The following is a 22,874-nucleotide window of genomic DNA, read 5'->3' on the forward strand; positions in this document are numbered from 1 at the left end:
TCTGCCCATCAATAACACAGATAGAGACACCTCAAAAAGGGCATCCCTTGCCCAATTAGTCACTTAATTTCCATGAGGGCATCGAACGTATGTGGAGCCAAACTACTATTCTATGACAAAGGCCACATGAGAGAGAGAGAGAGAGAGAGAGAGAGAGAGAGAGGTTCATGTTTATACAAGATCAGCACTCTTTTCCATGTATTGGGGGGGCATGTATTTTTCTTTTGAGGGAGAGAGAGAGAGAGAGATTGTGAATGAGTTCGAGTTAATACAAGAGCACTCTTTTCCATGTGAGGAGGGAGGGTCATCATGGATTTTTCTTTTGCATTTCTTTTGAAGTGGAAGATCAAAAGCAGATTATCTCTACTTTTACTTTTCAGCCCTCTCTTTAAGACTATTCCATCTTCTGATAAAGCTCTCAAATCCCACATTACGTAGGGCTAGACTTGGTCCCAGCCCTGTAGGGCAAGGAAGGAGAAGGAATAAAGCTGGAGAAAGAAAAGCTTCCAGTACTGGTTCCTTCTTCCATGCAACCTATTCATCCAACATAATTATATATTGATCATTCAACAACATGATAATGATGTATTAATAATCATCATCTTTTACTTCTTACAACCTCGATCTGTTTGTTGCAGGCACATGATGTTTCCAACTCAAGTTAAAAAAAAGGTTGAGAAGTGAAAAACTCTAGGCAGTATAAACTTTTCCCCTCTTTGGTTGCGTAGGATGGAAAATAAACCTCTTGCATACATAGGCATACACGATGGTACGGTGCGTTCAAATGATTGCAGCAGTGGATGATCAGGGTCGACGAGTGTGATTATAACTTAGAATAATGCTACTCTCACCACTTCCGGTCCCGCTCCCGGTCCCGCTATATTTTTTTTAATTTTTTTAATATATTTTTTTTTACTTAATGATTAAGTAAGTATTTTTTAATAATATTATAATTTTTTTATTTTTTTTTAAAATATTTTATAGTGTTAAAAAAAATACATGTATAAAAAAGTAAAATAAAAAAACACTACATTTTACACTGAGCGGGACTGAGAGCGGGAGAGGGAGCGGGGGCTGTAGCACGGTTCTATAACTTATGACAGAGTGTCATGACGGCAGAGAGACGACAACAAATATAGGGTAGATCATCATATATATTATATAGAGCTTTTCCATTGGTCCTCCATGAATAATCAAGGTGCTCATATGCTTTTTCGTGCATGATTCGTATAATAATATTATATGTCAACGTTATATAAGCTGTACTGTTGCTTAGATCTTCTCTTCAAAATGGTTATTTAATTATGATACAAAAGTTTTCAAAGCAATAGATAATGACTACTCTTAACTATAAGCAATCTAATATATGCATAATTATGTTTGTGGGTAGTTGGAAATATGACAAGCAATGAATGAAACCCTTTCTGCAAGCTGATCTTTCTCAGACTCGGAAGAACTATTTTCTTACGAAAAATTATATGCATCAGACACTATTCACCACTCCACGCTTTATGAAAAACATCCATATATTCTATAAAAAAACTATAGGTATAGGGTGTGGTAGTGAATAGTGACTGATCATGCATATATATCATTCCGTCTTTCTTATATATCATGCCCTGCTTCAAATGCTTGCATTTCTCAAATAAAAAGTCTGGAACTTTTGCTTTGGTAATCGCAGAAGAAAATAGCAAAAAAAAGTTGCAAAGCGTGCTTGAACACAGATGATTAGATTTGGCGATGGTAGCAGGCCAAAACATGATCTTATCTATTGGTTAAGGAGTCCAATATTTTTGCACCATTTTAAGTTATCAGCAAAAAGGGGAACTTTTTCCTGTTGATAAGAAGCCAACGCGCAAAATAAAGCTGAGACTGAGAGATTTGAGTCACATTCTTGGGCAATCAACAGTGCACAGACACATTATAATAGTGGCAACATGGACTGTTTCTTTCTTTTTTTTTTTTTCAATTCTGCAATATCATTTATATTCGTTGGAAAAAAAGAAAAGAAAAAAAGAGGAACTGCATGATAGTCATTTCGGACAGTCGAGCCATTTTGAATGATTGAAAGTGCAATTCCATTACATGTCTCATTCAAAAGCAATAAAGAGGATCCTTTAACTAAAGCTAAAGGGCATTTTTGTCATATGAATAAAGAAAGAGAGCATCAACTTTACTTTTCTCCCTCTAATCTGGACTTTAAATTTCTGTTATCGAACGGCTTTTCTATTTCTTGTTTATTTCAAAAATTTTCAACAAACCTTCTTCTCTCCTTTTCTTTTTCTTCTGCTTTCTTTCCCTATTTAGCTTTGCCTAAAGAAGCTTAACCAGAGAAATACGGATAAAAACCAAGCCATTGCTAGCAGAATATCAATCTTCTTATCATCTGAATTCTCCTCTCAGAGAAAGGAAAAGGAAAAGAAAAGAGAAGAGAGAAAAAGGAGAGGCATAGCTTCTTCCTTGTATTTGAAGACTCTTCCTGCGAAGATGTTTGATTCCTTAAGCCCACGCTCGCTCACAGCTTCTCATATTCCTCTCACTTTCCCTTCCTTTTCAACAAAATCCATTATTGCCCGAGTGCTTAAAACCTGTCCTCTTTGCTTCAAGTACTTCCAAACTCAATCTTCTTGAACATACTCCGAGAACAACATGGTCCCTTTCATTGTTTTGGCGCTTTTCTCTCTTCTTGGCACCTCTTCTTCTGCCTCTTCTTTAGTTAGTGATTTCCATGCCTTGGTCACAATTAAACTGGGATTTGAATACTCTGATTCCATTCTAAGTGCTTGGAATCATTCGAATCCTAGTTCAGTTTGTTCTTGGGCTGGAATTCAATGCTTAAGGGGACGAGTTGTTTCATTGGACTTGACAGATTTGAATCTGTATGGTTCTGTGTCACCTCAGATTTCGAGACTTGACCGGCTTACCAACCTCTCTCTTGCTGGAAATAACTTCACAGGTACCATTGAGATTGCAAATTTGAGCAGTCTTCGATGGCTAAACATCTCAAACAACCAGTTCAATGGTGGCTTGGACTGGAACTATTCCAGCATTGCCAACTTGGAAGTGTTTGATGCTTATAACAATAACTTCACTGCCTTTCTTCCACTTGGCATTTTGAGCTTGAAGAAGCTCAAGCACTTGGATCTTGGTGGAAATTTTTTCTTTGGAAGAATCCCAGGAAGCTATGGAAATCTTGTTGGTTTGGAGCATCTTTCGCTTGCTGGCAATGATCTTAACGGAAAAATCCCAGGCGAGTTGGGAAATCTCACCAACCTGAGAGAGATTTACCTGGGCTATTACAATGTTTTTGAAGGTGGGATCCCAGTGGAGTTAAGTAAATTGGAGAATCTAGTTCACATGGAACTTTCTAGCTGTGAATTGGATGGGCCAATTCCAAATGAGCTGGGGAATTTGAAGGCGCTCGACACTCTCTACTTGCATAGCAATCTACTTTCGGGTTCAATTCCAAAGCAATTAGGCAACTTGACAAACCTGGTGAACCTTGATCTTTCCAACAATGCACTGACAGGTGAAATCCCGTTTGAGTTTGTGAATCTCAAGCGGCTCAAGCTTTTCAACCTGTTCATGAACAGACTGCACGGGTCTATACCGGAGTACATCGCCAACTTTCCAGATTTGGAAACTCTTGAGCTGTGGATGAACAACTTCACCGGTGTGATTCCCGAGAATCTTGGCCAAAATGGAAAGCTTCAAGTGCTCGATTTGTCAACAAATAAGCTCACTGGTACAATCCCTCGGAACTTGTGTTTGTCAAATCAACTCAGAATACTAATTCTATTGAAAAACTTTCTCTTTGGGCCAATTCCTGAAGGGCTGGGCACATGTTCAAATCTCACCAGGGTGAGATTGAGCAGCAATTACTTGAATGGTAGCATCCCAAAAGGGTTCCTATACTTACCTCAGCTAAATCTTATGGAGTTGCAAAACAACTACTTATCTGGAACCTTGCCGGAGAATGCTAATAGTTCATCAACGCCCGCTAAATTAGCCCAACTTAATTTATCAAACAATCTCCTGTCTGGTCTTTTACCCATTTCATTTTCAAATTTCTCCTCCATCCAAATCCTTTCACTTAGTGGAAACCAAATCTCAGGTCCAATCCCCCCTTCTGTAGGAGGATTCCTTGAAGTAGTAAAACTTGATTTGAGTCGAAACTCACTCTCCGGCTCAATCCCATCCGACATAGGAAATTGTTTCCATTTGACATACCTTGACATGAGTCAAAACAACCTCTCTGGCTCCCTCCCACCAGAGATTTCCAACATCCGGATACTAAGTTACTTGAACTTGTCAAGAAACCACTTGAACCAGACAATACCCAGATCAGTTGGAACCATGAAAAGCCTCACAAATGCCGACTTCTCCTTCAACGATTTCTCCGGTAAATTACCGGAATTTGGCCAATTCACCTGCTTTAATGCCTCCTCCTTCGCGGGTAATGCTCAACTTTGTGGTTCCCTCCTTAACAATCCTTGCAATCTCACCGCAATCACAAATACAACCAGAAAGGCCCCTGCAGATTTCAAGCTGATCTTCGCGCTCGGCCTTTTGATATGCTCTCTGGTTTTTGCTGCCGCTGCCATGCTCAAGGCCAAGTCATGGAGAAGAAATGGTCCGGATTCATGGAAGATGACCGTATTCCAAAAGCTCGATTTCAAGGTCACTGACATCCTTGAATGCTTGAAAGATGGCAACGTGATTGGAAGAGGCGGAGCTGGGATTGTTTACCATGGGAAAATGCCAGATGGGGTCGAGATCGCAGTCAAAAAGCTTCTTGGGTTTGGCTCAAACAGCCATGACCATGGCTTCCGAGCTGAAATTCAAACGCTAGGTAACATTAGGCATCGAAACATTGTGAGACTGCTAGCATTCTGTTCCAACAAGGAAACCAATCTCCTAGTTTACGAGTACATGAGAAACGGGAGCTTAGGCGAGGCACTGCACGGCAAAAAAGGCTCATTCTTGGGTTGGAATTTGAGGTACAAAGTTGCGATTGACGCCGCCAAAGGCCTATGCTACCTGCATCACGATTGTTCCCCACTGATCGTTCACCGGGACGTGAAATCCAACAACATTTTGCTGGATTCGAACTTTGAAGCACACGTCGCCGATTTCGGGCTTGCCAAGTTCTTGATCGACGGTGGCGCATCGGAATGCATGTCAGCAATTGCAGGGTCTTACGGCTACATTGCGCCCGGTACGTGCCATTTTTGCACTCTGCTTAAATTAGTTGACTTTTGATTATCGAACTGTCAAACCGCCGTTGGACTGTCCTTGCATGCCCAATAGCAGGGGAGTGGCCCTGCCAAGGGTTCACTAATCTCTCCATCCTTGGAAGATCGTATATATGACATGAGTAATGTCATATATAACTCTCAAATACATAAATTTTATATAAATTTGTTATAAAATAATAAGTCTCATTAATAAAAAATAATTTTTTTATATTTTTTTAAAATGAGATCTATTTTTTTACAAGAATTTATATAAAATTTATCTATTTAAAATTTGTACAAATCATTTCTCATATGACATATACCTTCTTAGTTAGGGACAATAAATACCCCAAAATTTAAGTTGAATCACACGAAAATGAATCAGCTTTTCTTTGTCTTAAACTATTGTATTTTTTTTTTTATCTTAAACTATTGTATTTTTTTTTTTAATCACACTCGTTGATGTGATAAATTTTTAACTATTTTGTACTGCTCAAATGAACTATCACTTTTAAAAAAATATCACCTCAATATGATAAAATAAAAAATAATATTAATATATATATTTTTTATATATTTGAAAATAAAGATTTCAAACTCTAACCGTCATTTTAGAAGTTGGAAGTCAATCATGCCATCAACTAATATTTTATTTTTAGATGAGCACGTTTACGCATTTATAGCAATGCATATACTCCGCGATTTACATATAGTTTTTTTCTTGAATTAGTAAAATCTGGTCATTTCCTTTCTTTAGAGATAATATATATTTTTTCAAAAAATAGCAAATTCTTATAAATAACACTGTAATACAGACAAATCCATTTTAGTCCACCAAGCTGCGGTAGAAGACATAGTATAGTAGCTCCATCTGCAAAATTGACAGCTCCAAAACCACCCGTGATTTAAGCTAGACACAGTCCAACAAGGACAGTCCATAAGCATTTTTTGGGTCACTGAGCACACTCTCTTAGTTTATGTCTGGTTTTAATTTTTTTTTTCAAAAATAAAAAAATATATGCATGAAATTTTTAAATATATTTCTTATCAAATATATTTAATACGTTTTATTAATTCTAGAAAATATATCCCTAAATCCTTGCTCTAAATCCATTATTTCACGAAATTAGAAAAATATATTGATTATCAATCATTTGAGAAATGTTAAAGAAAATCTAATCCTGTGCCGCCAGCGACGTTGTGGGCCCACTATGATACGAGGGTCTGACATAGTCAGATGCAGTGCCTGACAATGATGCTTAAAGTAACAGGAGATTGAGTGGCGTGAAAGCTAACCGACATGCACGTATACTTACACCGCCTATCCCCACACCAACACCACCCGTCTTTTCTTTTGTTTTTTGAGATTTCCGTTTCTGATCTAATGTTGAGAGGCTTCCCACTTGCGTTTCTCTTTCGGCTGCTTTTGGGTCCTCCTCCTTTGACAAGCCGAATCTTTTTGTCTCACTGTTTTTTTCTAGTGCTTTCTTTGGGCGGACATGGATTCTAGAACTTTCGTCCGGCCTTAGACTTTAATGGACCTCAAAAACTTCAGCCCGATATCATTTCATTATCCAAACGCGACTTAAATTGTATGTACATGAAAATTTACAGTCTTATTTTGTTTTGTTTGCAGAATATGCATACACACTGAGGGTTGACGAGAAGAGCGATGTGTATAGTTATGGAGTCGTCCTCCTAGAACTTCTCACTGGGCATCGTCCGGTGGGTGATTTCGGCGAAGGTGTCGATATCGTACAATGGACCAAAAGCGTAACAAAGTGTCAAAGAGAAGACGTTATGGGCATTGTTGACTCAAGGTTAAAATTTGTGCCGAAAGTTGAAGCAATGCACTTGTTCTTTGTTGCAATGCTATGTGCCCAAGAAAATAGTGTTGAACGTCCAACAATGAGAGAGGTGGTTCAGATGCTATCGGAGTTCCCTCACCACTCGCCGAACTATCAATCTTCGTCATCTTCTAATATCGTTCATAATCAACAACAAAAGAAACTTGGAAAGGAGACAGATTGCCCCAACTTCAAACAATTATAACTTTTGGTACTTTAAGAGACTTTATTTTTATTTTTTTTATAGTCTCAATAGTGGTGTCTTAAAATATCTTTACATTGGAATTTTGTTTCTCCTTAATTATATTTAGGCAATATATAGGGATTTGGCGGCCAAATAGTGTAGGAATAATCAATAGGTGCACTTCCTTTTAAGGGTACGTGCACTTCAGATCACGAAGAGCATGCCAGCATAAGGGTTTCCTACATGCTCTTTTATTGTATTATATATATAAATTTTTATTTGATTGTTTGATAATTGATATGCATGTCTATAATTTTTATTTTTTTTTTATTTTTTTTTCTGTCTCAAGGATACCAACTCATGATTACCATAGTCTCTCGTGACAGAAAAAAAAATAGACAAATTATAAAAAGGAAAATGCTTGATCTACTTAAACATCTTAAACATTAATTAATGAAGTTTATACACTCAAGTGGTTTAATGTGATTCATAAATCTAATATCCTTTTTTTTTTTATGTAAGGTTTGTATGTAAACTTATCCCTTTTCATTATAAAAATAGAGAGTGGGAGATGGCATGATTCAGGTGCCAATATGTTGGAACACCAATATTCCAATTGAAAAATGTTACTTGCAGTTGTGAGTGTACAAGCGTCGTACAGTCGCTTTGAAAAAACTAAATAAATATGAGACCCACATGAAAATAAATTAATTTTTTAATAGTAGATTTCACTATTTTTCAAAGTGACTACACGACGTTTGCGCATTCCACGACTGTATGTAGCATTACTCATTATAATTATAGCCAAGCAATTAATATTGTAGGTTGTAACCAACAAAAATAATCAAAATGTCTATAGAACAAAATCTTGACTAATTTAAAAGATGCACAAGCAATCATTAAACTCTCTATAACTATTGTAATCATGAGTTTAAGGCTTTGTTTAGATATAGGTTATGTTTGATTGTTGAACTCAACTCATTTCAAATTAATCGTTAATGAGATCTATTACTTTTTCAATTTTCAATAAAACAATTAAATTCATCTTAACCTATTTCATACATTTCAATCTAAAAAGTTAAACTCATTTCAATTTTAAAAAGTTAAATTCATCTCAATAGGACCCACAAAATACTACTATTCACAATTCAATTCAACTCATCTCAACATTTAAATGCAGTCTAAGAGAATCTTAGATGATCTATAAATAATATTGAATTATTTGTAAATTGTATTAAATTATTTATAAATAATAATAAAATAGTATATATATCTAAAAACGGTTGTATTTACAATCAGACCTAAATGATTGGTTTTGGAATCAATGCGCCACCAAAGAGTTTAAGATTGTGTTTGGATGGTACGATATTTTCAGATATTCTGTAAATAGTAATAAAAAATCATGATAGAATATTGAATAATAATAAAAAAATAAGTAAATAATAATAAAATATTCTGAAAGAAAAATGCTTGTTGCAAGCGTCGGGTGCAAGCGGCTTGCAAACGGGTGACGTGGCATCAAACAAAATGATTCATTTTGTTCGGTTCAAAACTTGAAATCCGAAACTCGTTTCTTCTCCCCTTATCATTCAGCTCACATTTTCAGTCTCACATTTTCAGTTTCCCTCCCCATTCTCCCTCTCTGTGTTTCCCTCTACACGAAGCTCCCTTCCTCGACTTGTCGGGACAACTGCTGCTCCCTTCCGGCACAATTGCTGCTCCTTTCAATGGTGTCCCGTAAAGGCTCAAACCAACCAAGAAACAACGATTTCGTATATGGTAAATTCGGGGCCAGCTTCTTTGCACACATGTCCATCAAAAGCTTCTTATACTCCTTTGCCACTCGTTCCCACGCCTTAGTCTCAATCTTCACATGTCTCCTCCTTAGAACTCGCATAGCCTCTGGGACAAAACCCACTAATTCCAAAATTTGGCCTCCATATAAAGTCCTCATGTGAAAAAAACTCGTGATGTCGATGATAACCCATTTCCGAAAACCCATTATCCCAGCAAGAATTAAGCTCAGAGGGCCTAAATCTGAATTATGCAGGGAAGATCGGGTCCTGGGTACGACCCAGAAAGCTATGAACCCGTCTGAGGTAGTGGGAATTGAGGACAAAACTCTGGGACTTTGAAATAGCTCATTTGGCAATATTGCTCCACATGCCAATGGAAATTCTTGAAGGGCTTAAAGGAAAATTTGTTTCTTTACAAAAGGGAAGAAGAGTATCGATTTTGTTGCAGAGATTTGTAGAGACCATAAGGGTTTAACTACTTAAGATTAATTTGAATCAAAATTTGTCGACAATGAAATTGATGGGATGGAGTGGGACTGAGATGCGATTGTGATTAGAGGAAATGGGTCATAAAAGAAGGAAAAATACCAGCCGAATAGGAGATTGAGGTCGAGCACCAAAGAGGAATCCAAAAAGAGTTTTATTTTGTTTTTATTTTTTGTTTTTTGTTTTTTGTTTTTAAATATCAACTGACGTCAGCCGTTTACTTATCATTTACATTCGACGACTGTAGCTAGCAGGAGTGATTCTAAAAATAACTTTTCAATACCCAAATGAGGACTAAGAGCATTGGCAATGGACTAGTCAAATGTCAATGCAAGTCCAAACTTTAGCTAGATGTGAGAAAAAACCTCCACATTGGACTAGCCAATGGTCTAAAGTTTAAGACTTGATGAATAGTAAATCTTAAGTCCTCTCCAAATATGGCTAGCTACTATTCACAATAGAAATCAATATTTAATTATTTTATCACTTCCCTCTCTCTTTGAATGGTAAAACATGCATGACATGTACATTATTTCTACTGATTGATAGAGTAGACATATTATTTCTACAAAGCATGAAGATCTAAGAAATATATAAATTGTATTTACAAATAAAAAAATAAAAAAAAGTAAAAAATATTATATTATATTATTATTTTAACTTTATAATGGCTAGTCTAATGTAGACTTATCTAGTCAAAAATTGATATTATAGCTAAAAATTAAGATTCTAGCCAAACTTTAGACTTGACAATAACTAAATCATTATCAATGCTCTAAGAAATTTTGGAGTGAGAAGGCACATAAATTTTGCAGCTTTTGTTTTTGTTTTGTTTGGACGTGGGAAGGGAGGCCGTTACTTTTCGGTCCATACAAAAGGAGCCTCGTGAGTCGTATTCAACAAACACGGATGGAAGCCCAGTCCCCGAGACATGGATCGGCCCTTCATCTTCCTCATGCCACAGCCCACGTCCATCCTACTAAAAAGTTGGAACAAATCCTAGCCGCCCTGTACAGTGTACACCACTGAGGGTTTCTCTTCTCCTTGTCACTTAAGTCTTGAACCCCTTCCCCGTCTCTCTCTCCCCCTCTATACAGCAGTATACACGTCCCGGGAGCCGCTTCTTGCAACAAAGAAAGCGGCTTTCCGATTCCTTCTCATCAGGCCCCGCCGATTCGATCCGCGTTTCAGAGGTTCCTCTCTCTCTCTCTCTCTCTCTCAAATTTGCAAATAAAAGTTTTATTTTTGGGATCTCTTTGTCAGCTAGCCAAAGAAAGAATAGAATTTCCTACATGTTAGGGTTGCGTTACTTTCATTTCTCTTTGCCCAGGTTATTGGTAACCAGTCATAGTTTTATCGGGAGAAAATATGAAACTTCTGTGATCCTTGTTTACTTCTCTAAAGTCGTTTTGTAGCTCTAAAAGATTGACCAGAATTCAGATTTTCTCTTAAAATAAAATGAAAACACATAATGAAAAAACCTTAGGGTAAAATTTAAGTCGTCATTTTAAGCGCAGAGACTCGAATCTCTTTTCTGCGGCAACTATTTTGACGGTTGTGCTAGTGTGCGCATGATGCGTTAAATATGTTGTAGGATTCAAGCAATGTTCTGTTTGGAAACAAAACTGGAATTCAATAAATACTTAGACCGGCGTGCATTCTTCTGACTAACCCCTTTTGTTCTCTTTCCTTCTTAGTTGTTTTATTCTAGGGTGAATTCGGTTTTTGAAGACTGAATGGCTGGCGAAAAGATAATCGAGAAACGTATCCTTTTTTCTTTTGTTTGATGATCTTATCGTAGTGTTTTAAGTATAAAGTTGAATATGTTTGTTTTTCTTTTGAAGTGTGTTTTAGTAGGATTCATTTGGTTTGCCTTTTATCTGCAACCGAGTTTGCTTTATTGCCACAAATTTCGATACATTTCCTATGTACATGTCCAAAGGTTCTATCTTCCAGCGCCAAAAAACACGCGAATTATGCTGGATTAGTGATAACATTTCAGAAATTAACCACATTGCATGGATTTGATTGTTTGTTTTGATCTTATGGGTGTGATTCTCTGAATTCACCTCATGGACACAGACTGAATTGATTGCACAATGGGAACCATCCAGTTTTATTTTTGCGGACTTAATGGAAAAAGATTGATTTTTTGGGGGGTGTGGGGTAAAGTTATGGTAAAAGTTCATTAAAGTTACGACAGTTCACTTAACAATATATTCCAGCTGAGCCTGGGGCTACAGGGTTGAAGTTGGAATCTGTTACTGATTTGGGTGAGCTAGAAGTGGTATGTCCTACTTAGCTATTCTCTGTTTCTCTGCCATCTTGTTTTCTGCTTCATGATTCTGGATGTTTGCTTCTCTCTTGAGTTGGAGTATGGCTACCAATTTGAAGATCATTGGGGTCCACCTTTACTCTTCGATTTGACAGCATATTATGTTTTCATTATTCACTCTTTTCCCCAAAATGTCGGTTTGAAAAAAAGATACTGAGTTTGCAGCTTGTAGTTCTTTTGTGTATTTCATAATGATGTGTTCTATTCTCCTCTACTGAGAACAAGATGGATTTATGAAATATGTTATTTTTATGGGTTTTGAGAAGCAGAAATTCTTGTATCAGTTATATTAATCCTTGTCTAACTTACCAATAAAAAAAATATTAATCCTTGTCTAACTTGTGAGTTCTAAAATTCATTGGGATTGTCATGTGTTAAAGCACAAGTTAGTTCTGTTTCTTTACTGCTTTAGATCCGACTAATGTGATTCACTGGAAGTGTTAATATAGGATATTTCTGTTGCTCTTTGGTGGATATGGTTGATATTGTTTATCCACCCGCCCGGGTGGGGGGGGGGGGGACTCCTGCTTGACGTTTCTTTTGCTTTTCTATTAACTTGGGCATTGATTTAATGTTTCTTGCAGGCTAGTGGAAAAGATGAGATATTGTCTAAGTCAACCTCCTCTATTCCCTCTTTAGCGAATGCTAACTCTAGCACCAAAGGTGAGACTGATCACGAGTCAGTTGGAGAGCAGGGTGTTTACCATCCACCTACTAGCTGTTACAATTATTATTACCCAGGTTAGATGTCAAATTGGTTCTGTCCGCAAATGTGATCTCTAACACTTTTGAAAGTAGTTGGAAAATCCTAATGGGCTTATTAGTAGTTGCTTAGAATGCTTAGACTGATATATTTGCTTTATGTTATGTAAGATCATGTGATACTCTGGGATTAAAATGTTGATCGACATAATTGTGATTCTTATGAGTTACTTTTAGATTATTATGTTAAGTAATTTTCCTTGATTTAAGTTCGTTACCCACATTCTATGCTTGAACATGTGTTTCTATTCTATGCAGTTGAGTTATTAAGCCCCACAGATTGAACTAAAATATTATGTATTCAGTGATATTATCAAAAGAATATTACCATCTGTAATTAGTTTTGGTGCAATGTAGTTAGAGCTTCTGAAGTATAGTCAGGAAGTTATAGAATGAGTTGGACTGATAGGTGGGTTTGGATATGATGAGATAAGGATTCTTCCCATTCTCAATTCTGGGCTTAGGTGCTTAGCTGAATAGTAGATCCTTGGACTGACAGTAATTTTCTCTCTGTGGTCCCTCTTTAGTATAGTGGGTGAGATGTGTACGCATTGTCCTAGAAAGGGTCAATATTGGTTTATAAGGAATGCGCGAAAGGGTTTTCCTCAAGGAGACCCTCTTGTCTTATGGTGGGAACCAATTTGACTTGGATGAGGTTTTGATGCCAAGATTATCATCAATATTGAGAGGTCTAGAGGGGGTAAATTGGAGAATGTGCCAAGACTTAGAATTTGATACTGTATCAATAATGTTTGTGGTCTTGGTGTCAGGCTGATGTCAATGATAGTAGCTCTTAACTGGCTTTGGTTGCACTAGGGTGGAGGATGACCCGGTCGCATTGATCCAGTTTTGCTTGAAAGTTGTTCTTCTCTTTACTTAACCTCCCCAAAAAAAAAAAAAAAACAGAGAGAGAGAAACTACTTGTTGAATTGTTTGAGAATAATACTATAAATACTATACCGGCTTCAGCACCATTGTGGTTGTACCATATCTAGCCTGATAATTTTTCAAATATCTCACCTGAAACTGCTCATTGCTGAGAGTTTTACCCCTATTTGTTCCCTATTTTCTATCTAATGTGGAAAAGTTGCTAGGAATTCCCAATTTGATTGTTCAATTTACAGTTTGGTATCAAAAAATTTTAGTAAAGAACATTACGATTTACAATTATCAGCTGTTGTATTGATTTTTATAGGGGAACATTATGTTTATTTTGTCATTTTGCAGGATCTAATGGATCATTTACCCAGTCAAATGATAGTTATAATCTTCATGCAGATGGTTCTCACACAGTATGTTCTGCTTCATATTTTATTTTTGGAAATTTCAGACGATTCAATGTATATCCTACAAATGCGGCATTAATAATGAAGTAATGATTTTTCCTTCTTCATTGGATGGTACTCCAGGGTGTACAATCTGAAAATGGTTCATTGGTCTATTATCTGCCTGGCTATAACCCATATACTTCTGGGACGCTTGTGGGTGCTGATGGCCAGTGTGCTGGTCAGCAACAATATTTTCCTTCCTCAGGATATCTTCAGCCACCTGTTTCCTATGCATCTGAAGCTGTGCCTTGCTATTCATGGGACCTGACATTTGTTGGGGATCTTCCAAATGTAACTGCTGCTGGTTTTGCAAATGCAAAATGTGCTCCAGGTTCTACTGCTTTTGCTAAGTCTAATGGGTTCTACTCTATGAAAACAAATAGCAACCCTGCTAGCAAATTTCCAAAGTCTACTGCTCATGCACAACCCATCAGAACTATAAACAAGGTACTCAATTGTCAGAACTAACTATCATTAAAATAAAATATGGTACTCATTTTAATGTTTCTTTTTTGCTAAAAGTTTTTTCTTACCCATTAAAACATTGGCGTTTCTTGGTATTTTATTTGACACAGCTTGTTGTTCATTATCTTTATAGGATGCAAAGCTGTTCCATAAATTATAGTAAATTTTAGCAAAAGAGTTGAGGTTATTATTGCATTACTTATCTATCTATCTGATTTTTTGGGTTAAAGCTCTTTAAATTGGATACCACGTCATTAGCTGCAGTTAGAAAACTAATATATTCTCTTTGCCATACATCTGTTGTTAGTAACCAAAGATTTTATTCAATTGTAAAAAAACTTAGGGCTTGGGTTATGCCTATTTATATCATCAATAAAATTCGTTTTTACTGATTAAAAAAACTGGAGGGGATACTTTTATTGGAATTGATATGTGAAGGTTTGTCATCACGTTCGATCATGGGCTCTCTTAGGTGATATAAATGTTTTGATTGTGTGAAAATTTGATGTTACAGGTGCCTCGTGTGGGTTCTGACTTCTCAAGAGGCCTTTTGAAGGATTACCACCCAATAGGAAAATTTTCCCCTTTTACTTACCAAAAACAAGGTCTGTTACCTCATGATGGTCAAGCGAACTACAGACAGAGTGGGAGAGTATGGAATTTAAACGATAGATATAAGTCAAGTGACAAATACAACAGGAATGTAGACTTTGAAACCTTAATTGAGGTAACTCGTGGTCCTAGGGCTTATGCCAAGACTGCTCCTTTAGGTTCAAGTTCAACAAATGAGAAAGAAGAGTTGGGGTTCTCTGTTCGTAGGGATCGATACAACCTTCAAGATTTTCAAACTGATTATGAAACTGCAAAGTTCTACATCATCAAGTCCTATAGTGAAGATGATATTCATAAGAGCATCAAATATGATGTTTGGTCCAGTACACCAAATGGTAATAAGAAGCTAGATGCAGTATTCCGTGGTGTTGAAGGAAAAGCCAGTGAGAAAAGCAGCAGGTGTCCAGTCTTCCTTTTCTTCTCGGTGAGTTGATCTGCAACATGTTTTGCTTAGAAAATCACATATTTTGTCATTTTCATTGGTTCAAATGTATTTTTATGAGTGACTTTTAAATCTGGTTCTGTTCATTCTCTGATGTTGTAAACTAGAATGCTTATACAAGTCAGCCCTATGCTTTTGCTTAATTTTATTTCATTGGAGAATTATTTGCTAAAGAGCTGGTTAGAAGATGGTAGTATGGACATTCTTTTGTTGATGTTTTGGAGTAAGATAGAAGCTAAAGCTATAGAAGGATAAAGAGCTTTTTTAATCGAAATTATGAACTTTCTTTCGCTGGTGCCTTGGAGTAAGATAAAAGATAAAGCTAAGATGGATAAAGAGTTTCTTTGAGTGGAATAGCAGATGTTACTGCATAGTTTGGGTTGTTTGTGTTCTTTTCTCTATTTTATTATGTTCAAGTGTGTGGGCAAATTGATTTTAGAAAGTGTTATTAAAGATGATATATGCCTAAGTGTAGCATATAAGCACTTCACGTTTCATTTTCTACTTTTCATCATTGCAGGTTAATGGAAGTGGACAGTTTTTGGGCATTGCTGAGATGGTTGGGCAGGTTGACTTTAATAAAGACATGGAATTTTGGCAACTTGACAAGTGGAATGGGTTCTTCCCAGTGAAATGGCATATAATAAAAGATGTTCCTAACAGTCAATTGCGGCACATTATCCTTGAAAACAATGATAATCGTCCTGTAACTTTTACGCGGGACACTCAAGAGGTATTACATGACTTTGTCTTCGGCAATCTACTTTTGGATGCTGCTTTACTTACATATACAAAAAATAAAAAAAAGCACCATGGAAACTTTAGCCTAGAAAACACTTATGGTAGTAGCATTAAGAAAATCAGAATTATCAACGATTTTTTCTTGTTAGTCCTTATTTAGACTTTTTGTTATTATAATTTGCAGATTGGACTCAAGCAAGGTTTGGAAATGCTTAGTATTTTTAAGAGCTACGCAGCAAAAACATCTTTGCTCGATGATTTTAACTTCTATGAAAATCGAGCGAAGTCTATTCATTCCCAAAGCATTAAGCCTTCATCTCAGCAAAATGAAATGTACAGCAACGGAGATATACCTGTAAGTCTCTTCATTACTTGGCAGTGGCTCATTTTGTTAAATAAAAAAGGTTATGGCACTTCCCAAAGGGACATCTTATTATTACTTTTGATCTTTTTCCAAATCGAGGCCTATAGGCAATTTGTAGAGGAAGACGGGGTGGTCTTGGGATCAATTTTTACCTCTAATTATCTGAAAGGAAAAAAAAAATAATAATTTCAAGAGAATGTTTTCAAGATTTACGAGTGAGCTTCTGCTTCTTTCTCACTTGTATTGACTTCTGTCTCTGAACCACAGTTGATTTTTTTTTTTCCTCTCTGATTGCTACTCGTTCGTGTCATATCCTGATGGTTAACAATTTTGTTTAGAACTATTCTAAAAGCTAAAAATTTAACCAAATAATGTATAATCACATAAAGTTTTATCGATCCGTCTTATTTCTCTTACTAGCATTAGACAGGAAAATGAAGGCATTTCTCTTTTTCAGTTTTTGCTCTAGGGATGAAGTTTTATTGATGCCATACTTGCCCTGTTTTGTTTGGCAGAACCTTAAAACGGGAGAAAGGAATATTGAGGTGGAATGTGGGGGCACCAAGAGAAGTACTGATCCCAGTTGTCTTGTCAATCGCACTAAAAATCTCTCCCTCAATGACTCTCCTCAAAAGAGTAATTCTGTAAAGAGTCCTTCTATAGTGAATTTAATTCCTTCGGCATTTTAGAGTTTTCAGGGTTAGTTTCCATTCTATAGGCTGAGCTCCCCTCCTTTCCACACTCTTTTCCCATCTTTTCGATTTCATTGTATTTCCTAGTTGGTGTTTTTTTTTTCCCTTCTGAGTCATTTCTTGTTGGTGTTTCTATTTCTTGTTTGTCGGAATTTGGTTTCAGTAATTAGTTTTATTATAGTTTTGTGGTCGAATCCAGAGTTGATCTTTATTTTTTTAGTATTATTCTGTTTTTCAGTAGGCTGATAAGAATACACTATCTTCTTGTCCCAAAACAATAGTGGGAGAGAAATCAAAAGTAAGTAACATCAATGTACAACAAAAAACTTGGAGCGCCATATTCACAAAGCTGAAGTGTACACACACATATCTGTATCTTTATAAGGAAGAGCGAGCAAGGGTCTCTGCAAACGTCAAGCATTATTATCAAGTAAATAATTTGAGTAGAAAAAAGAAAATTGTGAAGGTGGATGGAACTGCATGTAATGAATCCTTATCAACAAGGATCGAAATTATAGGGAGAAAAAAGGAAGATAAATGTTAAGTTCATGTTATATATGAATTTATGGTTTAATGAAAATTAAGAAAACATTACAACTATAATTATTTTTAGATATTAACCCTGTTATTTATCCTCACACACTCAAAAAAATAAATGAATAATTTGATAAATATTTTTAAAAAAGATATTCATTCATCTCAATGTAATATCATTAAGAGAAATGAAAAATATCAGCCAACATCCTCAACATACCGTGTTGAGTTGAAAAAAAAAAAAAATTCTTAAGGGTGTGCTGCGGCTTCCAGCTGATGCCCAGCATATTTCTCTATCATTAATTGCATTTATGACGAAAAATATAGTTAGGAACACATCATATTTTTTTTCCTCCACATCAGCCGTAAGCCAGTCCATGTAAAGTGTGTTGCGGCTTCAGCTAATAGTAAGTTGATGTAAAGATTTATTCATAACTAAAATGAGCGGTGTTACTTTTACTGTTGGGGCTTCCGCTAGTGTATTTGAGATTTGTTGTTTTTTTTTTGTATTTTTTTACATATGTTTTTTTAATATATTTAAAAAAATAAAAAAATTCATAATATGATTGAAAAATATTTATTTAATCATTAAGTAAAAATAATAATAATAAAAAATTAAAAACTCATATCGGTAGAAATTAACGGTGAAAGTAGCATTTTTCAAGTAAAAAATAACAGTGATTATAAATTAACGACAGGCACCACCACCCCCCCCTTTTCTCAACGTAAAACTCCTATTTCGGTGCTGTTTGGAAGCTGAGAAACGGTGGGACAAATAAGACCCATGACAGAAAATCCCAAGCACTTGCTAGACAGTGTCTCCGAGTCTACCCGTAGGCCATCTAAAATCGCAAAAACCGCCGCCCAAAACCTCAGCAACGACGAAGAGGAACAGCAAGAAGCGCCCATGGGCCCAAGCCCTAGAACCCAACGATACCTGGTTGCGATCGAGTACATTGGGACTCGTTTCTCCGGGTCTCAGCAGCAACCTAACTTCCGTACCGTCGTTGGCGTTCTTGAGGTACGTTCTGATGTTTCTGTTTCTTCTGTTTTTCTGGAGTACTTTCTTTTTTCTCAAAAAATTGATTTTCTTTGGTAAAGCGAAAGTTGCGATTTTTTGTAATTCTATTCAGATGCTGAGAACATAGAACAAAACAAAGGAACATGAAATTTGAGTATCATGTTTTTGGTTTTGTTGAGCAAAATTATGAAATCCTCGGCTCAACTCGCAATTTGATTATGCTAAGTTGAAAGGAAATTTCATTTTTTTTCATGGGCTCCTGATAGTGACATGTTAAGTTCTTTACCCTGCATTCAAAGAATTATGTTACTGTTCTTTTATTTGGTTTTCTCTGTTATGAAAAACTGAGTAAGCATGAAAAGAATGATAATAATAAAATCTTTGTATGTAATATATTTTTTTCTTGTAGTTATTATTATTATCCTTTTTTTCTCTCTCTTTTTTTCTAGGGGTAAATTATCCCTTTTCTCTTGGCAAGCAAACAGAGAGTAATGTTTCATTATTTGCCCGCAATGCAAATTACAGTTTCGTATTAATTAGTTTGCTGATATTTGGTATTTTGTGGTTGATGTAGGAAGCTTTTCATAAATTTATTGGCCAGCCAGTTTCAATTTTTTGTTCAAGTCGTACTGTACGTATAAGCTGCTGCCCAATTCATATTATTTTATATATAATATTTGTGCCATAGATGTCATCATTTTTATACATTGATTTAGGGACCTTATGCATATTGTTTGTTGTTTTGTCTCTGCATTGATGTTATTTTGTACTTGTTGGGATTAATGAATTTGCATGCAGCACAAATAAGCTCTTTATCTATCTCATATGTCTTTGCTATGTTTTATCATGAACTATTTTTATATAAGGCATGATGTGCAGGAACATAAAATTCCTTATTGCTGCAGGATGCAGGAGTGCATGCCTTATCAAATGTTTGTCATGTAGATATTCAACGCATAAGCAAAAGGAAGCCTGCTGAAGTGGTATGCCTCCTTATCAGTTATTATAGAAGTCTCTTTTTAGAGTGCGTGCTATGCTCATGTGAGAAAACGGATATAACTTTAAGTGAACTACCATTTGTTTCTTGTAGCAATGAAATATGAAAAAGATACTCGCACATTGATGGTAGGGCTATTTAAGATGTGTGGGGCTGGTAGTGAAAGACCTGCTAGTATTATATAACTGTTTTGAATTCTAAGTTACACGTGGAGATGTAGTGTCCCTTGTTTCTCAGTTCACCTTTAACAACCAGGGAGAGGTGAATATTATACTGTAGATAAGAGAGAGAGAGAGAGAGCAATATTTAAAGAATTTATAAGGTTGACTAGTCCTAGAAGCGTCTTGATTTAAATATTAATTCCTGAACTGCTCTTTCATTCTTTATCAAATGCAGTTACCACCTCATGAACCTACTGTGGTCAGAAGAGCTGTGAACCATTTCTTACAGGTGTGGTGTCAAGAATTCTAATACATGATTCTTCCATAACCATAAATGTTTTAGTGTAGAGATGCTTATGCTTGTTGTGGCTCTGGACAATATGAAATTGTGAATCTGAAACACTTCCAACTTGCATATCTTGAGTTTTATTTATGAATTGGGATCATTCTCTCCAGAAGAATGAAGGTGATATAATGGTGATTGATGTTCAATGTGTTCCAGCTGATTTCCACGCTAGATTCAAAGCTCAAGAGCGCACGTAGGTACTCATTAATGCAAATTGAATTCATAGTACTTGCAGCTAATGGTAGCACAGAATTTTACGTCACATTCAACAGAGTTTTAGCTTATATAGTGTTCTGTTGGATGTAAAGCTAGATTGCATCTCGCTGCCAATTCCCCACATCATGGTGGTATTGGTCAGAGAGGAATTTGTTAGCCTTGGATTATTTTGGCCGTATATTTTGGCTGTATATTTGGCCGTAATTGTAATTAGGTTTTTTTGTTACTGCTATAAAACTCTGGATTAGTGTCAGAAATTCATTGTGGTTTGTCTCTGCCTAAATATAGTTATTATACTTTAGTATTTGATTAATTTTGATATCTTGAACATCCAAGTTTAAATATTTGAATTGCTACTGATAAAAAGAAGAAATATATTTGAATTGCATTAGATATCTCATTCAGGTACTTCTACCGCTTGCTTTCTGGGCCAGAACCTTTGTCGACCTTTGAGAGGGACAGAGCGTGGCATGTTCCTGAGGAGTTAGATATACTTGCTATGCAGGTCCTGATATCAATTGGTTATGGTTGCCTAGTTAAACCAAATTGTTTGTTTATTTGATTAAAGGAGATTATCAATCATGTAGGAAGCATGCAAAGTTCTTGTCGGGCATCATGACTTCAGTTCCTTTAGAGCAGCTGGTTGTCAGGTTGTTCCTAATCTACAAGAGAGTGGGCAGATACCCTTTTTTTTTCAAATAATAATCCAGCTAATGTTTTGGGTCATCTTTTCAATTATTTCTTCCATCCTGATTGCTGTAACATAACTTCAATTTCAGGCAAAATCACCAATTAGAACTTTAGATGAACTCAATGTTTCTGAGGTAGTTTCGACTCCATATTTTCCGTCCATAGTTGAAAGGAGACAGAACAATCTAACCACAGAAGATCTTCATGCAAGCTCGAACAAGTCTGAGAGTGACCTGCCTGTTAGTTCTATTTCCATTGATGATAGGGCAAGTGGCTTTAATGGTGAAGCTTCTCTTGGATTTGGCATAAGAAGAAGGCATCGTTGCTTTGTGGTAACTGCACGTGCACGCTCTTTTCTTTATCACCAGGTTATCTGTCTTTTCCATATGTTTCTATTTTGTCTGCTGTTAATACTTTCTGGATTTCTATTATTGCTTGGAACTTTGTTCCCTGTGAGTTAGTCCTTTGGACATGAATTATTTCAAAACTCCATTATTCCAGGGTGTCTCAGTTTGCAAGATATTCTATGAATTTGTAATCGTATATGAATTTAAAGGCTAAAACTTTTCTAGGAAATTGGAACTTTGTTTTCTTCACTCATGGGCTCTATTATTTTTCCACCTTCTTGTAGTTCTTAGAGATTTTTGCGTGAGATGTCGATGCAACTTTTAGCATTTGTTAAGGGTTACTGAAGTTGTTAAACCATGCCTTTGATTAACTCAAGAACACGTTTGGTTCGTTTTTATTCTTCAATTAATGCTAGCAAATGTAAGTCAATACTATAATTTTTTTTATAAGTAGACGCTGCAAACCACCATTTTGTTCTCTAATCTCGCCCCTTCTTTGAGTTTTACCGTAAGTCAGTACCATACATTTTTTTTAAAAAAAAATTATATTCCTTCCATATTCTCTCTTCAGTTTTACTGCTTATAGTTTCCAACTTTTCCAGATGCAGTTTATTTATTTATTTTCATTTTTTGGTAAAGCGGCTGTAGTTTAGGTTATTCATTACCAGTTGAATGAAACTGGTGTAAGTTTTCCAGGTTAGACTGCTCGTTGGTCTTCTAAAAGCTGTTGGAACTGGAACCTTGACAATCTCAGACGGTGATCTTTTATCTCTTTAAAGGCATTTTTTGTATTTATTTTGAAAGTTGTTTATTCCAAGTCTCCATTTGAACTGATCTCTGTCTTTCATATGCCGAAAAATCTCAGTTGAAAGAATCCTTAATGCAAAGAGTGTGACTGCTGCAAGTCCCATGGCCCCTGCATGTGGTCTCTACCTTGGGCATGTGAAATATGATCTGCCTTGAGAGGAAGTATAAAGGAATCGTGGTTTCTTCTAGACATGTCATGGAGTTGTTTGGAAATTATATAGACGTGTGTGTGTGTGTGTGTGTGTATCGGAATACACTGCTTTCAGATTAATGACGACCTTGTTGCAATGGCCCTTTGACAGAATGGTCTCTGATCCATGCACTTGTGATACTGCAATTCAATTGTCTGGGTTTTTCTTTTCTTTAATAATTGTCTGGAATTTATATATGAAGAAGCTCGGATCTCCAAAACTAATGACATTGGCATATTTGAGCGTCTTTAGTTCGGCTTTGTATTACCTTCT

The 22,874-nt window shown here is 36.1% G+C and overlaps 3 protein-coding genes across 8 annotated transcripts; all 3 read left to right on the forward strand.

Moving 5' to 3' along the window:
• Window positions 1-2,267: 2,267 nt before the first annotated feature.
• LOC108988907 (leucine-rich repeat receptor-like serine/threonine-protein kinase BAM3) lies at window positions 2,268-7,511 on the forward strand. Its single transcript, XM_018962296.2, has 2 exons — window positions 2,268-5,218; window positions 6,874-7,511. The coding sequence occupies exons 1-2, from the start codon at window positions 2,650-2,652 to the stop codon at window positions 7,287-7,289; spliced, it is 2,985 nt and encodes a 994-aa protein (XP_018817841.1). The 5' UTR covers window positions 2,268-2,649; the 3' UTR covers window positions 7,290-7,511.
• Window positions 7,512-10,560: 3,049 nt separating this feature from the next.
• On the forward strand, window positions 10,561-17,489 carry LOC108988908 (YTH domain-containing protein ECT4-like). 2 transcript variants are annotated; one of them, XM_018962297.2, is made up of 10 exons: window positions 10,561-10,743; window positions 11,248-11,314; window positions 11,776-11,837; window positions 12,470-12,626; window positions 13,875-13,939; window positions 14,057-14,422; window positions 14,955-15,476; window positions 16,015-16,227; window positions 16,420-16,590; window positions 17,115-17,489. In XM_018962297.2, the coding sequence occupies exons 2-10, from the start codon at window positions 11,287-11,289 to the stop codon at window positions 17,286-17,288; spliced, it is 1,758 nt and encodes a 585-aa protein (XP_018817842.1). In that variant the 5' UTR covers window positions 10,561-10,743; window positions 11,248-11,286; the 3' UTR covers window positions 17,289-17,489. The 2 variants fall into 2 exon arrangements, with proteins under 2 accessions (XP_018817842.1, XP_018817844.1); XM_018962299.2 differs by having other exon boundaries at window positions 12,470-12,548.
• A 1,056-nt stretch (window positions 17,490-18,545) lies between these two features.
• On the forward strand, window positions 18,546-22,774 carry LOC108988892 (tRNA pseudouridine synthase A-like). 5 transcript variants are annotated; one of them, XM_018962274.2, is made up of 10 exons: window positions 18,546-18,846; window positions 19,421-19,477; window positions 19,752-19,829; window positions 20,240-20,293; window positions 20,461-20,543; window positions 20,972-21,071; window positions 21,154-21,216; window positions 21,346-21,624; window positions 22,300-22,360; window positions 22,469-22,774. In XM_018962274.2, the coding sequence occupies exons 1-10, from the start codon at window positions 18,610-18,612 to the stop codon at window positions 22,564-22,566; spliced, it is 1,110 nt and encodes a 369-aa protein (XP_018817819.1). In that variant the 5' UTR covers window positions 18,546-18,609; the 3' UTR covers window positions 22,567-22,774. The 5 variants fall into 5 exon arrangements, with proteins under 5 accessions (XP_018817819.1, XP_018817821.1, XP_018817820.1 ...); XM_018962276.2 differs by having other exon boundaries at window positions 21,346-21,588; XM_018962275.2 differs by having other exon boundaries at window positions 20,464-20,543.
• The last annotated feature ends 100 nt before the right edge of the window (window positions 22,775-22,874 follow it).

Source organism: Juglans regia, chromosome 13 (assembly GCF_001411555.2).
Source record: "Juglans regia cultivar Chandler chromosome 13, Walnut 2.0, whole genome shotgun sequence".
Lineage (NCBI taxonomy): Eukaryota > Viridiplantae > Streptophyta > Magnoliopsida > Fagales > Juglandaceae > Juglans > Juglans regia.